General features: G+C 43.1%; 1 protein-coding gene across 1 annotated transcript in view; it reads right to left on the reverse strand.

Moving 5' to 3' along the window:
• The window catches only part of LOC309545464 (tricarboxylate transport protein, mitochondrial-like), a 48,183-nt gene that overhangs the window by 19,185 nt on the left and 11,138 nt on the right, over positions 1–17,860 (reverse strand). Inside the window, exons 2-4 of the mRNA XM_082244668.1 lie at positions 10,416–10,523; positions 10,244–10,343; positions 1,742–1,880 (exon numbers count right to left, since the gene is read on the reverse strand). Coding sequence (XP_082100794.1) covers positions 1,742–1,880; positions 10,244–10,343; positions 10,416–10,523 — 347 coding nt within the window. The remainder of the gene's footprint in view (positions 1–1,741; positions 1,881–10,243; positions 10,344–10,415; positions 10,524–17,860) is intronic.

A 17,860-nucleotide genomic window follows, 5' to 3' on the forward strand; every position in this document is an offset into this window, starting at 1 on the left:
GTACAGCATTGCATTAACAGAACGCTGGTGCCATGCAGGTCTCCTGAAGATCTGTCAGTGTATCTGTGTGCCCATACATCCCAGATACACTGACAATGAAGAATCCACAAACTACCATGGTGCTCCACTGTGGCGTAGTAGATTAAGAACTACAAGTTGACAACCGCAAAGGATGTCAGGACTTGTAGTTCATTCACACACAGAGCTGTGTGAATGAATGACGTGGCCGTGTGGGTGGAGGGGAATCGGGCAGCAGTTGTAACATTGAGAACATGTTACATGTTCCACCCTAAAAACGGGGGTGGGACATGTTGCCTTTAATTACCGAGGAGACATGCTAGGTCATAAGACACACTTGCCTACCTGCTCTTCTAATGAATGTAGACTGAGCTGCACATGCGCAGCTTACCGTGCATTTCTGACACTCTAGCTGTGCCAAAATGACAGACTGGCATGGGCGGGATGACATCGCCCACTGGCCAAAAAAAAGGAGGCTGAAAACCTAGAACATGGTTGGAAGGTAATGGTGAACATTTTGCAGAGTTTTGTTCGGCTTTAAGTTTGAGTTCTCAGGTCAACATGCCTACCATCTTCACTGCAGAGAGGTACCACTCTTGTAGGATTTCATTGGATTTTGTATTATGGATACATCATCAGACTAAGTGGGAATACTCCAAAGTGGGCAGGATTAGGCCAGGAAATTTGGAAGGAGGATCTCATTACTGGAGGCCCTAAAGACATATGAAGCTGGCAAATGGTTTAACCTAACACTCAGCCTACAACTGAATATCACTGTTAGCAGGTATAGCCCTCTACACCAACAAATTATTTTTACTCATTAGATTTCAAGCTATTTGCTCGTGGCTAAAGAAGAACTATATGAGGACATTTACTAAAGCTGGAAGACTCAGAATCTGGTGCAGCTGTGCATGGTAGCCAACCAGATTCTAACTTCAGGTTGTTCAATTAGGCTTTGACAATAAAACCTGGAAGCCGATTGGTTTCTTTGCAGAGCTGCACCAGATTTTGCACTCTCCTGTTTTAGTAAATCAACCCTATAGTCTCATTTAAAGATATGTGCTGAGGTACCCAAGTGTATCTACACTTGTTCCCCTTTGTACATGTTCATCCTGCTAAAAAAGGCCACCTCACCTTGTGTAGACTGGATCTACACATACACACGATTCTAGGACAATATCCCCCCTGGACAACATCCCCCTTCTAACCCTATGTCCAGGGGGATGTTTTCCAGGGGGATATTGTCCCGGGGGGATATTATCCTGATACCACACACACACCCACATATATATACACTGTATATATGAAAACATGTTATGCATTTTTTTTTCATCACACTTAATTTGAGACCCGTTCAAAAGTACACCTAAAGGCTCCTATGAAAGTTTCTGCCCTAAAATGGACTAGACTGCATTCTAGCAGTCCCAGCTATGCCAGGATGCAGCAATTTTAGGGGTGTGGGACGTGAAAGCTAAACCACTAAAATAAAAATACATTTCCCGTTTAATCAGTGCTATCGCCATATTTGTAATCAACATTATGGAAAGCAATTTGGAAACGTGGCAAGTATTTCTACAAATCTTCCGTGAGGCTATGCTTGATACATAAAAAAAAAAAAAAAAAAAAATGGAAGGAAATCAAGTAAATGCAAAACATTTCAAACTTAAAAGCAACAGAGGATTTGTATGGCTAGCAAATATAGACAGATCTTGAGATTACATACCTTGATAGTTTCCATTGGACAGACAATCAGAATAGCCTCTGCAACACCTGCCCCTAACCCACACATGAAGCTGGCTTTTCCATCCAATTTTCCTGAAGTACTTCTTGCATAATTACTCAAGAACTCAAATGTACCAAACCTGAACAGAAAAAGGATTTTTTTTTAGATTCCATGATAGGTTTTGATATGGTTTCTTATTAACATATACAGTATAAGCAAACATTATGTGTTTCTACAGGCTCGTCCACATGGGTCAATTATAAAGCAATGTTCATTAATGCCCCTATGACATTTATGATGCATTTAAGTTGTGTTTTTGAAGCATGAAAACGCTTCAAGAATGCTTAATAAATGCCTATGGAAGTGCTGCTTTTCTGGTGAGAAGTGCTTAAAAAGGGAAGTGATAAAGAGGAAAATGATCTAATTTAATCTGTTAATTTAGGATATAGTACAATAAATTATATATAAAATTATCCTCTGCAGGGAAGAGAACCAAGTTCAGATTCCAAGAGAGCACAGTGCTGGAATGGAGTCCTGATGCAAGATTCACCTTGAATGAAGGTTATGAGGAGGGAGGAGGAAGCCAGAGGCTTTTGAAAAAGAATGGACAAGGCTGAGACTTGTCCTTTCATTACTTGAGGCCAAATTCTGGTCAATACCTGATTGTAGGAAGGCCAGAATGCGAAGTCAGGCCAGAAGTGCCTGTGTTCACACCAGGCAAGGAAGGATTTCTGGTTGGGATAGTAGATCTTTCTGTAAGTGGCTTTTCTTGCTTTTAGCAAAGTAGGAATGAGAATTGGAAACCCCTCTGTCTCTTAAGACCTGGGCTTCAACAGCCATGCTGTTAAAGCCAGAGACTGAGAAGAAGGATGAAATAGAGGGCCCTGAGACAGCAGGTCTGATCTGTTGGGAAGAGGCCAGGGATCATCTCCCAGAAGTCTGAGTATGTGTGTACAAGATCCTTCTGAACCAGTTTAGTGCAATTAGAATCACAATTTTCCTCTTGCTCTGGCCTGTTGAGCAGACACGGTAGAATTTTCACTGGAGAGAAGGAATAGATTATCCCGAACGGAGTCAAGAGGAAGGGAGCTTTGTTTCAGGCGACCATGTTCCCTGTACAATGAGGGACTGGAACACCCCTCCCCAGTCTGAAAGACTAGAATCTGTTATTACTTTTCAGTGATTAAGAAGGAAGGATTTCCCCATTGTCAAATCTGAGCTAGAGATCCACCAAGTTAGGGAATTCCTTGCTTGGCTGGATAAGAAAACGCCAATGAGGAGAATAAATGGGGATATGCTTTTTGGATGTCTACAGATACCAGGTGTTCCCCTTATCTCAGAAAGGAAATAACCAACCTTGTAGATTTAAAGTAAAAAATTTGGAACGGGAAGGTAATTGCTGAGACATTTTAAATTCAGAATAGGATGAATTCCCCTGTTGGGCTTGCTTTAGTGAACAGCTTTAAGCCTTGAACACGTCTTGTGAAGGTATTTGCACAACTACTCCCTGGGACAAGGGATGGTTCTGGGTATTCTGGAAATCAGATTGTCCTTGGGTAAATTTTTGAATCCTACTTTGTACCCCTTTGAAACCTTTTTACCTAAAGGTCTGGGACATCTGGGACCCAAAGAGAGGCAGACTGTAACAGACATTCCCCTACTCTTAGTAAGGAGTAAGGGTAACGACCCTGATGATGTCACCTATGATGAAACGTGTCGGAAGGAGCCTAATCATGTGACGTTGGTGCTGCATACCATTGGAGGTTGGCCATGTTTTTTAGTTTGAAACAGATCTACACCACTACCCTTGTGTTTTAGGCTTATTCCTTTTGGAGAGAGTGCGAGTACCCTGTGTGCAGTTTCTATACGTTTATTAAACCGTTTAGAGATATCTGCGCAATGATTGTAGAAAAAGAAATAGCTGCACATCCAGGAATTCCAATTGCCTTTAGATTTCTTTTAATTCCAAAATGTTACAAGTGATGACACCAAAGACACCAACATGAAGTCACGTAGACACGTTTCACACATACATCTTGTGCTTAATCATTAAGCACAAGATGTATGTGTGAAACGTGTCTACATGACTTCATGTTGGTGTCTTTGGTGTCATCACTTGTAACATTTTGGAATTAAAAGAAATCTAAAGGCAATTGGAATTCCTGGATGTGCAGCTATTTCTTTTTCTACAAGTTTTCTATGGAGGCGGGCCGGGGCCAGCACTCTATGGGATACTTCTTCTCCTAGCTATCACCATACACCTGGAGCAGCGTTCTCTCTCTTCAGTATATCTGCGCAATGATTGCTTTCCATTTCTTCATTTATACGTTTTGGAGTCTGCCTTCATGCTTCTAAGGGATCTGGATTCACTGACCAATTGATTTACATGAGCTCACTTTGACTGCTGCTCAACCCAGTATTCATTGGAATCTGGTAAGTGACAGTGTGTTTCTTCCCCTTGGTGGTGGATCTATCGTTTTCCTTTCACTGTTTTTGTGCCTATGTCACCGGAGGATTGTCTGAAAAATATTCGGAGCGCTGCTGTTTATTTGACTCTACTTTACCATCCGTTACCAATAGGACTTTGTGCTACCTGCTCAAGAGTCTTTCATTGGACTTATATTAATTGCAAAACTATTTTGGATCTGTTTTTGCTCTTTTGTCCTAGCGCAATATTTGGATATTTTAAGGAGTAAGGGTGCCCTTTCATTAAGGAGAGGGCTTTGGGGAAAATTTTTGGGCTTTCTGGCCAAGTCTATTGCCAAAAGGAAGGGCTGAACTTAGGTTTGGAAATTGAAGCCTGGATAGAGCAATTAGGAGCTGCATTTTACAGTAGTAGACGCTCCAGAAGGAAGGTTTTGGAATCTTCCACTGTAGAAGTAAAACCTTCCCTCCGGTTACGTCTTTTATGAATAGGTCAAAACAGGAGGTTTTCTTTAATAGGCATACACGTGAAGCATCTTTTAACCACTTGACGACCACCCACCGCAGATTTAATGCGGCAGGCGGGCGCTCCTGGGCAAACCGACGTAGTACTACGTCGCTCGCTCAGGAGACTCTAGGGGGGGCGCGCTCCCGCTCATCAGCTGGGGAGCCAGTGCGTGTGACAGGCGGCTCCGATGGCCACCGGTGATGTCCCCCCGCTGATGTAAACAGAGCCGTCTGTCCTTCTCCCTGAAGTGATCACAGAGGCTATGTGATCCTGCTATATAGGATCACATGTCTCTGTGATGATCTCACAAGCCACACCCCTCCACAGTTAGAATCACTCCCCTAGGCTTACATTTAACCCCTTGATCACTAATAGTATTATCCCCTTCCCTGTCAATGGCATTACAGTAACAGTGCAAATTTTTAGCACTGATTGCTGTAGTAAGATCACTGATTTCCCCCCAAAAGTGTAAAAAGAAGTCAGTTAGGGGTCCAATCTGTCCGCTGCAATGTCGCAGTCCCGCAAAAAAAATTTAAAATATTCGCAGATCGACGCCATTACTAGTAAAAAAAAAAAAAAAAAAAGAAAAAAAAACACAAACACACACACACACACACACACACACACACACACACACACACACACACACACACACACCACAATAAAAATTATATAAATCTTTCCCATAGTTAGTAAACGCAATACCTTTTGCGCAAAACAATCAAAACACACTTATTGCAATTTTTTTTACCAAAAATATGTAGCAGAAAACAAATTCGCATAAAATGTTCAATTTTGATTAAGTTTTTTTTTGGGAAGGTTATATAGCATTAATAAACATAGTGTAGCGCAATAAACATTTTATATGAGAGGATAGTCCTTATTATAAGCCAGAAGTCACAGAACAGTCCATATGGTGCAGGAAAGTTGGAAAAACAATAGGATCTCCTCCACCTGTGAGGGACTAATGAGGGACTTCAGGGACCCCCGCTGATGAAGTCCCTCATTAGGACGATACGTGTATGGGAGGTGGAGCCTCTCGTCACCCGCCGCCATCCTCGAGTCAGTTATGCTCAGGAGCTGCGTTCATTGCAGCAGCCCGGTGTCTCCTTGCATCTGAGACACGGTGCTATCTGGAGAGAGCTGTCACGCTTTTACTGCTTATATTTATGCAAGTGCGGTTCTTTTATTTATGGTTTGAATAACAGAGAGCACTTAGATCAGTCCTTTTATTGCATGGTATGCTTATTGGTGAGCGGATATTGTCTGGATTTGACCAGCTGACCAGCCCCCTGTGTAAGCCGTGGATGCAAGGAATCTGCCTTGATGTCAACCCTTTCAGGGAAAGCGCTGATTTTTTTAATCTCAGGTGAGCATGGTGTAATCACAGGTTTTAGGAGGAGATCCTATTGTTTTTCCAACTTTCCTGCACCATATGGACTGTTCTGGGACTTCTGGCTTATAATAAGGACTATCTTCTCATATAAAATGTTTATTGTGCTGCACTATGTTTATTAATGGTTCTGTATGAGATACAAGTGATTTGTCTTTGGTGTTCAGCTTGCAATTTTAGTTTTTAGGTTTATCTGTCTGCGCTGATTGTTATCCGTTTTCGAATGTTATATAGCAGAATGTGAAAAATATTGGTTTTTTTTTTCAAAACTGTCGCTCTTTTTTTGTTTATAGCGCAAAAAAATAAAAAAAAATACCACCAAAAGAAAGCTCTATTTATGGGGAAAAAAACGTCAATTTTATTTGGGTACAGCGTTGCAAGACCGCGCAATTGTCCGTTAAACTAACGCAGTGCCGAATCGCAAAATAAGGCCTGGTCATTAAGCAGCCAAATCCCCTGGGGCTAGAGTGGTTAAAGGCGGTTTCAAGTTGTCCAAGCTTTCAGTCACAAGATTCTGCACATGTGAATGGAGATTAGGGCTATTCTGGAAATTTGTCTGATAAGATCTAAAATATCCACACAAAAAAGCAGAGCAGAAAGCATCAGATCCTGGAATACAGAGTCATACTGGTTGTTCATTATCCTAAGCAAATTTGCTGCAGTCTGCCATACGGAAATTTTTGCAAGAGCTGGCCCTGCCAGTGTGCCCATAAAAAAAAAAAACTCTGCAACCTTGGTGCAGACCGTCCCTGTGTCAGGAAGCGCCTGAGTACCTTCTAAAGCTCTAGTCAGAAGTGGCAATAAAGTGTGCAACCTGTGGTGTAACGTAAGCACCAAACTTAAAGTTTACAATGAAGTGAACACAATTCAGTTATAGCCCTGGTCTTTTACAATATTGACCAGAGATATAGGTTACCTGGTCTTACCTTTCCCCTGAAGCGTATATAAAGTCCAGGCTTAACCCATCACAGTGGGCATACTCCAAAGGGGTCATCAGGGGCTGGATTGATTAGGGATGGACCAAAACCCTGGACCTGTATAGCACCCTGCAACTGACCACAAGCATTGCACTAAGTGCCAAGGTGGGCGCCACTGCAGTCCCAGTGCCAAAGCAACATTACACCCCTTTTCAACAGTGTGGAGTCCGGTTACAGCTCCCAAGGTTTTACCGAGATTGTGCTGATACAGGTGCACTGCTTCGATCTGTGGCATTTGAGGACAATGAGTTAATTGAAGAATCTGAAGATAAAGAGCCTCTGATCAGTGTATTCTTAACAGTGCCAGGTCCTGCTGTCAGAATACAATGTCCCAGCAGGGGAGATTGCTCTATCCACCTTGTTTATGTGCATGGAGGAATAGGTTTGTTTTGCTAGCTTAAAAAGACTTTCTGTCCCGATTCACAATAAAGCTATGATACAGGGAAACACAAATATTGCTTTGTTAATGCTAGTGACAGGCTGAATGGTGTCATTTTAATTCTGCACTTAGTACAACACATTTTTTTTTCACAGTACGTGTCTTTTTAGGATCCCAAAAATAACAAAGAAAAGCACAAAGCAGTGTTAAAATTCGTCGACTAAAACATTTTAGTCAACTAAAATACGACTAAAGCGAAAACAATTTAGGATTACTAAAATGCGGCTAAAACTAAAATGACATTTTAGTCAAAAGACTGACTAAAACTAAATCGAAAATTGACATAAAAATTAACACTACTCTGCTGGTCATTTCTAAAATCGGCAACACAATTCCATCCAGAGCCTGTAATAATAGCACATTAAAGTAAGAGGCATCTACTAAGCTGCTAAAAGAGTAACAATTAAAAAGGCTTTTCTTATATATTTTTTCTTAATATATAATGCTGGTAATATATTCAGGTAATACAGTGCATTGCGAAAGTATTCAGCCCCCTTGAACTTTTCAAAGTTTTGCCACATTTCAGGCTTCAAAAAAAGATATAAAACTGTAATATTTTGTGAAGAATCAACAACAAGTGGGACACAATCATGAAGTATGACGAAATTTATTGGATATTTCAAACTTTGTTAACAAATAAAAAACTGAAAAATTGGGCGTGCAAAATTATTCATCCCCTTTACTTTCAGTGCAGCAAACTCTCTCCAGAGGTTCAGTGAGGATCTCTGAATGATCCAATGTTGACCTAAATGACTAATGATGATAAATAGAATCCACCTGTGTGTAATCAAGTCTCTGTATAAATGCACCTGCACTGTGATAGTCTCAGAGGTCTGTTTAAAGCGCAGAAAGCATCATGAAGAACAAGGAACACACCAGGCAGGTCCGAGATACTGTTCTGGAGAAGTTTAAAGCCGGATTTGGATACAAAAAGATTTCTCAAGCTTTAAACATCCCAAGGAGCACTGTGCAAGCGATAATATTGAAATGGAAGGAGTATCAGACCACTGCAAATCTACAAAGACCTGGCCGTCCCTCTAAACCAGGGGTCTTCAAACTATGGCCCTCCAGTTGTTTAGGAACTACAATTCCCATCATGCCTAGCCATGTCTGTGAATGTCAGAGTTTTACAATGCCTCATGGGATGTGTAGTTCCACAACAGATGGAGGGCCGTAGTTTGAGGATCCCTGCTCTAAACTTTCAGCTCATACAAGGAGAAGACTGATCAGAGATGCAGCCAAGAGGCCCATGATCACTCTGGATGAACTGCAGAGATCTACAGCTGAGGTGGGAGACTCTGTCCATAGGACAACAATCAGTCATATACTGCACAAATCTGGCGTTTATGGAAGAGTGGCAAGAAGAAAGCCATTTCTTAAAGATATCCATAAAAAGTGTCGTTTAAAGTTTGCCACAAGCCACCTGGGAGACACACCAAACATGTGGAAGAAGGTGCTCTGGTCAGATGAAACCAAAATCAAACTTTTTGGCAACAATGCAAAACGTTATGTTTGGCGTAAAAGCAACACAGCTCATCACCCTGAACACACCATCCCCAGTGTCAAACATGGTGGTGGCAGCATCATGGTTTGGGCCTGCTTTTCTTCAGCAGGGACAGGGAAGATGGTTAAAATTGATGGGAAGATGGATGGAGCCAAATACAGGACCATTCTGGAAGAAAACCTGAAGGAGTCTGCAAAAGACCTGAGACTGGGACGGAGATTTGTCTTCCAACAAGACAATGATTCAAAACATAAAGCAAAATCTACAATGGAATGGTTCACAAATAAACATATCCAGGTGTTAGAATGGCCAAGTCAAAGTCCAGACCTGAATCCAATCGAGAATCTGTGGAAAGAACTGAAAACTGCTGTTCACAAACACTCTTCATCCAACCTCACTGAGCTCGAGCTGTTTTGCAAGAAGGAATTGGCAAAAATTTCAGTCTCTCGATGTGCAAAACTGATAGAGACATACCCCAAGCGACATACAGCTGTAATCGCAGCAAAAGGTGGCGCTACAAAGTATTAACTTAAGGGGGCTGAATAATTTGCACGCCCAATTTTTCAGTTTTTGTTAAAAAGTTTGAAATATCCAATACGTTTCGTTCCACTTCATGATTGTGTCCCACTTGTTGATTCTTCACAAAAAATTACAGTTTTATATCTTTATGTTTGAAGCCTGAAATGTGGCAAAAGGTCGCAAAGTTCAAGGGGACAGAATACTTTCGCAAGGCACTGTATGTGCAATGACATTAAAGCCAATCAAGTTTACAGTGTTTGGGTTTTTTTGTTTTTAAAGTTGTATTTCGGTTTGTCAAAAAGCAATATTTTTTGTCAAAAAGCAATATTTTTGTTTGTTAATGAAACTTGATTTTATTTATAAAGACTTTATATATCACAATGGCTAAATCTGTGTCTGTAGTGCATGTTGAAACCTTAAATTATTAGATTCTTACTCCAGGAGTATATAATTAGTTTGGAAATTCCACGCATTACAATTTGCCTAAACCTATTCGATTTGTAATTGACTAAAATGTACTAGAGATTTTAGGCGACTAAAATATGACCAAAAAAATATGACAAACTAAAACAATTCCGATGACTAAAATATGACTAAAACTAAATCGAAATTTGCTGCCAAAATTAACACTGGCACAAAGTAAGGAGTTCTTTCTTTTCCTACACATTACATTAGTTACTTTGGTGATCTAAACACCTTGTCTGTCATTTCATTAGTATCATTGTACTGATTTCATACCTTACTGCAGACTTGGGAATGGATCCATACAGCAGTGAGCTAAGACCTCGATACAAGCCTCTGATGCCATGATCCTGTACAGTAAGTTTGACACAGTGCCCTGTGGGTGATGTGAGAGGTAAGTGGGCAATCCATCACTATGTTCATGTAATATGTGATCACACCATCTTACCTATTCCTCTATACCGGGGTGGATTGGCTTTCTCATCTAACTGAAGCTGAGTCTTGACGTACTCTGTAGGAAACGTGATGCAGATTTCGATGCCCCCAGCAATTCCACCTATGAAAGAAAAAATAGGGAATGAGACATGATTTCCCAGATCTGGTAGTGGTGTGATAGCACTGAACAGCCATTCTCAACTAGGGTTCCTCCAGAGGTTGCTTGGGATTCCTTGAACTGTGATTGATTCACCTCCCATTTGATAGGACCTGCACAGTTCAGGTGGCAATGTCACTTGAAAGAGCCCATAGCAAGACACCTATGATCTTTTTAGCTGCCTAAGGAGGACATTCTTCCCACTGACCACCACTGGGTGGACATTCTTCCCACTGACCACCACTGGGTGGACATTCTTCCCACTGACCACCACTGGGTGGACATTCTTCCCCCTGACCACCACTGGGTGGACATTCTTCCCCCTGACCACCACTGGGTGGACATTCTTCCCACTGACCACCACTGGGTGGACATTCTTCCCACTGACCACCACTGGGTGGACATTCTTCCCACTGACCACCACTGGGTGGACATTCTTCCCACTGACCACCACTGGGTGGACATTCTTCCCACTGACCACCACTGGGTGGACATTCTTCCCACTGATCACCACTGGGTGGACATTCTTCCCACTGACCACCACTGGGTGGACATTCTTCCCACTGACCACCACTGGGTGGACATTCTTCCCCCTGACCACCACTGGGTGGACATTCTTCCCCCTGACCACCACTGGGTGGACATTCTTCCCACTGACCACCACTGGGTGGACATTCTTCCCACTGGCCACCACCATAAGGGAAATATTCTTCCCACTGATCTGGCCAGATATCCAGATGGCTGTTTAACTTAACCTGTCATTAGGACATGCTAGCTTAAATTCAGCCTCAATTCGAGCTGTGCTATTTTATCCTGACTGTATTACAAATTGCTATTCAAGTCCTGAAGAAGGGGAAATCCCGCCCCTTGAAATGTGTTGGCTGTATCTGATGCAATTAACAAAATAAAAAAAAAAAGTTTTAAAACAAAATTGAATTTTTTTTTTGTTTTTTTTTCGCCCTTTTAACCACAAACCCATAATGGATTTCCCATAGACAACCACACAATGCTATATAGGCTGACAGAAATATAATGGAAATTAACAGGATGTTTTTCCTGGAAGAATAATCACATATACCAGCCAGTGATTAACAAAAAAACAAGTTGTACACAAAACAGAAGCAAATTATTATTTTTTGAATGATAAGAGATTTAATTTATATAAAAAAAAAAAAAACACATGTTTTAATTACCTGCTCTGTGCAGTGGTTTTGCACAAAGCAGCCCGGGTCCTCCTCATCTCAGGTCCCACGACGGCACTCCTGGCTCCTCCCCCCTGCCCCCAAGGCAAGCAGCTTGCTCTAGGAGCACCCAAGCAGGCACGCTCTCGATCCACAGCGGAGACATCTCCACTGACACCCGCTGCTATCCGATCCGGTCAATGAAATCCGGACGCATGGAAACTCTATTTTCCATCTGTCTGGAGGATAGGATCGGAGGAGAACGGACAGGCGGTCCGTTCTCATCTGATCTCCCCATAGAGGACAGCTGGGATCTGACAGCTCCGTCTCTGCACACAGAGCGGAGACGGAGCTGCCATCCTCCTGCTCAGCGGGGATTGGTGGATCAATCCCCCGCTGAGCAGAACAGATTCCGTCGGGAGGTGCGCCTGTGTGAAAGGGACCTTACAGGAACTGCCAAACTGAATGAAATGCATCCAGTCCTTGCTGAACCAGCTGAATGTCCATCCATCTATGACCACCTGAAGGTTTACCAGAGTACACATATTGCACATATATACAAGACTACCAGAGAACAGTCATATCAGATTTAATCAGCTCATACTACTGACAGTACAGATTTTAGTCATTTTATTTACCCAATAACTTCTAGCAATATTTTAGTGACTTCATGCCAAGAATACTGAATACATACTCCAGTAGATGAATTATACATTGGCAGGAATGCTTGTTATCCTGTGAAGTACAGTGACAACCTTCAGATTTATAGCACAAGCATTTTATTTCAGCTGACGTCAATAAAACTGCTCACCCAGAAATTGAAAAACATCAAGAGAAGATTTACAGCCCTGAAATGTAATCCATCCTTCAAAACAAGCCAGACGGAACTGAAGCCCACCAAATTTTAATTCATAGCTCTGAACGTGACTGAACCACAGGTAGTTTTTTTTTTTTTTTTTGCATTATACCTGTCATTGGGGATAAATAGGGCTGTCATTGCTGACACGCTGGCAGCAGATTTCTGAGTCACTGACTTGGAACAAGAATGCAGATTTGATAGGCAGAACTTCTTAGATGCATATTCATGTTCAAGGTCACCGGCTCAAAGCCACTGGCTCAGTATGACAGTCAGACAGCCAGTATTATCATAACAGAGGTCATTATTGATCACCCCTATATTTAATGACAGGCTTAAAGAGCATCTAAACCCACCCAGGAGTCTACAAAAAGGCCTGGTTCACACCTATGCATTTTTTGGTGCTTTTTGCAGAAATACGCTACAGTCCATTTAACATGGTTTCCTATGGGACACGTTCACATCTTTGCATTTTTTAGCCGCTGTGTTATTTGGGCCAGGAACTTTTATAAAATGCAAAACTGCTTTTTTTTTTTTTTTTTTGCTTTAGTGGTCCTATAGACTTCATTGGGAAGCCGCATATAGTGTATTTTGGCCGCAATTTCATTTTTTGATGTGCCCAATAACAAATTTGCAAAAAAAAAAAACTCAACTCAAAGCAAAATCGTGGCAAAATTGCGTGTTCAAAACGCACAGCAAAAGGCATTGTAGAACGCACCAATCACAAACTGCATAGATCTGAACTGAGCCCAAGTTCTACAATGTGCCGAAAATGTCCTTCACCTTCCCTGACTGAGATAGATTCCTTGTTTGTGTCCTACTCCTTAGGCAGGTACTCCCATTCCCCCCCCCCCAACTGGATCCAACAGTTGGGGGGGGGTCTTAAAGGGTTATGGGAAAAAAAAAAAATGTACGCCCTGTATACAGGACACCCATACAGTATCTCGCAAAAGTGAGTACACCCCTCACATTTTTGTAAATATTTTATTATATCTTTTCAGGTGACATTATATATATATATATATATATATATATATATATATATATATATATATATATATATATATATATATATTTATTATATCTTTTCACGAGCAACACTTTGCTACAATGTAAAGTAGTGAGTGTACGGCTTGTATAAGGGCTCTTTCACACGGTCCGCCTCCGTAGGCGGATCCGTGCTGCTCAGCGGGGATCGATCCGTGATCCCCGCTGAGCCGGCGGATGACAGCTCCGTCTCCGCTTGCAGTGCGGAGAGGGAGGTGTCCCAGCCCCCGCTGCTCTCTATGGGGAATGGGATGAGAGCGGACCGCCTGTCCGCTCTCATCTGATCTGATCCCCAGGACGGATGGAAAATAGGGTTTCCATCCGTCCGGATTTCACGGACAGGATCGGATGTGGATGGCAGCGGGTGTCAGCTGACATGTCTCCGCTGACATCCGCTGCCCCATAGGGCTGAATGGGCCATCCGATCAGATCTGCCTAAAAAAACTGACAGGCGGATCTGATCGGACTGCCCGTGTGAAAGAGCCCTAACAGAGCAAATTTGCTGTCCCCTCAAAATAACTCAACACACAGCCATTAATGTCTAAACCACTGGCAACAAAAAGGGTCTAGAGCAGCAAATCGCTTCTGCTACCCCCTCATGTATAACCCAGTGCACATGCTTCTCCTGTCCTCACTGGGTCTTCAGTGAATGCCCTCCTACCCAAATGTACAGGAAAGTGGCGCTTTGCGGCCAGAAATTACCAGCAGAAAACAGAGTTATATGTGAGTGTTGGGCATATACTCAGGCATTAAAAAATATCCTGGAGCATGTTAGCACTGTTTGCTAGTAGTACATACTTTTAAAGTGGTAGTAACCTCTATTCTACTTCTATCTACAGGCAAGACTATAGCAAGGCTTACCTGTAGGTACTGTAAATATCTCCTAAACTTGCACAGTTTGGGAGATACTCAGAGGGCATGCAGCTGGTGACGTTACTGGCACAAGTACTCTGAAGGTTCGGCATACAGTGCCAGACCTTCAGAGCTGGTGCGGTATACAGCAGCTCCCATGCGCATGCAGGAGAGTGACGTCATCGCGCCTCCCGGGCACTCATGTAGCTGCAGCATATCTGCACACCTAGAAGGAAGACTGGGGGGGGGGGTGGGGGGGGAGATGTCAGCCCTCTCAGCGGTGAAAGCGCAGCACTGGAGTGCTTCGGTCTAAAGCAAGTCTGTCATAATGTGCTAGCATGCAATGTATACTAGCACATTATGACATAGCTTTGCAGGGGTATCCCCCCCCCCATCCACTGCGGTTTACTCCCGCTTTAAAGAAAAGCTGAGAGTTAAATATTTATTCATGGATTTACGTTTCTACAATTAATTTAGATCAGCCTGGAGTTTACATTAATCAAGCTTTAGCTATGTTTGCATACATGGATTGGCATGCTATGCAAGCCACTGCAGATTTTTCCTCCCATTTGGCTTTAAAGATACAACATATCTATATTGTCAGCCTAAAAGAAAAAAAAAATGAAACTGTAAACTTTACTTTGCAAGACTGTTGTATTTTAGGCTACGTTCACATCTAGGCATAGCTATTTTTACAGGTATTTTTAGGTTGATAACTGACCAATGAAAAAAAAATAAAGACGCCTGTAATCTACCAAAAAAGAAGTTAATGTAATTTTTATGAGCGACGGGCGTTTTTCTTAAAGCGACAGAATGCTCAGATGTGAACAGAGGCCATTGAAATTAATGGGATTTTTCTTGTTGGGCGTTTTAAGAGCTGAGGCTTAGGAGCCGAAAATTGCCCAAAAATGCCTAGATGTGAAGGGAGCCTCACACGTCAGTATTGTATCTGATGTGCACTGGAGCAGGGGCAGACCGGCAACTTTCAGCCCAGGGGGCAAGTACAAACCAGAGGCCCATGGTGCAGCGACTCATCCCTCTCCCACTCTTCCTCTTCCCGTCCTCTTCCTGACCCCGATTCCAGGCCGAAGCCCTGCTCCAGGTACTCTCTACTCACCAGCTAAATCCGGGTTCCCAACATGGCCAGCAGGGGGCGGTTTGGGGGAGCTGGGACAGCTCGGTCGTGGCTAGCTAGGGGCTAGGGGAGGAGAGTCTCCAGTGGGGCATGGAACCGGCCTCTGCTCAGACATAGTTTACACTAGGGATCGACCGATTATCAACAAGGCTGATATATTGAGGGCCAATATGCACTTTCCCCAATATATCGGTATCGGCCCCGAAACTGGCCGATATTTTTGTGACGTCATTGTGTCTTCGTAGGCCGCCTCCCTCGCCTTGGACAGCCTCGTCTGGAGTCTGGACTAGTCTCGCGGGAGTGTATCACAGCCATACACTTACCCACAGCAGCCTGGTGCCAGGCAGCCACCCACACCGACAGGCCCTGAACCAGCCAGCCACAGGCACTGTACCAGCCAGCCACCCACAGGCCCTGTACCAGCCAGCCGCCCACAGCCCCTGTGCCAGCCACCCACCCACCACAGGGTGCCAGCCACCCACCACAGGGGGCCAGCCAGCCACCCACCCACCACAGGGTGCCAGGCAGCAAGCCAGCCACCCACCACAGGGTGCCACCAAGCCAGCTACCCACCACAGGGTGCCAGACAGCCAGCCACCCAGCACAGGGAGCAAGCAAGCCAGCCATTAAGCATTAAACAAAAAATAACATGTTCAGTACCAGATTTGTGTCAAAAATTGTCTTTATTTTTCAAAACTCTAAATGTTCAAAATATCGGCCGATACCGATATGCGATGGCCAAAATATCGGTATCGGTAACGAAAAACTGATATCGGTCGATCCCTAGTTTACACCATCCATGCTGGGGAAGGAGGCCTGAGCTCTGTCCTTGTCTTTATCCTGCATTTAGCAGGTCAGCGGTGGGGACTTTTTACTTCTCTTCTCCAGGAATCCTTTGGGCATGTCTGTGGCAGGAGTGGTGCAGCCTATTTACGGGGTATCAAAGCGGCCCAGGGGGCAATTGCCCCCCTGCCCCCTGGCGCAGTCCTCCCCTGCACTGGAGCTTCAATAAACTAAGTCCAACAATGAGTAAACCAGTGCTTTGATGAACAGACTGCCACTGTTTACCGTTTATTCTGGAAGTGCCAAATCCCTGGCTGTCTTACGAATCTAGTGGAATCGGAGCCATTGTCCCAGAACAATTATCTGGCAATGGCAACACCAGTATTCTTTCAGTGCAGGTTCTCATTAAAGGCTCGCTGCTGTGCGCTGAAAAAGGAACTGTGCTGATGCACTGTAATGACGCACCACACTATCCCCCCCCCCCCCCACACACCTTTAAAGTGGCATATCATTCCTGTATGCAATGTGGTGTAGTGCACTCACAGCCTGCTGTGCAAAAATGCAGCATGTCTAACTTTAACGCCATCTAGTGGCCATATTGTGTATTTTTCCTAAAATACCTCAATCAGTATAAATACTGCATTATGGCCATTAGATGGAGCCAACAATCATAGGAAAATCACTGTATCAAAGTGATACTAAACACACTGTTTAATTTACATTGTCCCTTCTATTTCTGTATGTGGATGATGGCACTGTAATTATTTTAAGAAAATAAAAAATCTATGTATCTTTGGTATAGTGGTGGATGAGGCCTCAAATCAGGGAAGGTATTCCACTTTTTGCATCATCTATGTACCTTTTTCCTAATCGATATATAGCTGTCACATGACCCAGATCTTTCCCAGTCTGTCTGCAGGGAAACAAAAGCAGGAGGAGCTTCTAGTCCTCTGCTACTGGTCACATGTTCAAAATAAAATTTAAAAAAACATCTTATGGAATACAGAGTAAAAAATAATAATAAACTGTTTTAAATTGTCATACAAACATATACTTGAAATCAAATATTTATTATTTTTTGGCAATAACATGGTGTGGGTGGATTTCGGTCAGTCACAGGCTGTTTTATTCCCCTTCAACCTGTGTTTTAGAATAGGAAAGAGGTGAAGCCTCCATAAATCTACATGCAATATCCCATCCCCCATTGTGTTTAGCTGGTTGGTGGACATGGAGGAGGAGAGAGGGAGTGGGCTGTCATTTACCACTGTGTATACGCCCACATGTGTGACTATGGGCTGCTCAGATGTGATAGGGAGGAAATGCTGAGTATAGAAACTCACTGAAAACTGAGCATGTGCAGAGCTGCCAACACTGCTCTGCAAAATCCCTAGCTGAATTGGGAACTTGGACAGAAGGGGGAGATAGAGAGCAGCAGGATCAACCAAGA

The sequence above is a fragment of the Pelophylax lessonae genome (genome assembly GCF_965119305.1).
Source record: "Pelophylax lessonae genome assembly, chromosome: 2".
Lineage (NCBI taxonomy): Eukaryota > Metazoa > Chordata > Amphibia > Anura > Ranidae > Pelophylax > Pelophylax lessonae.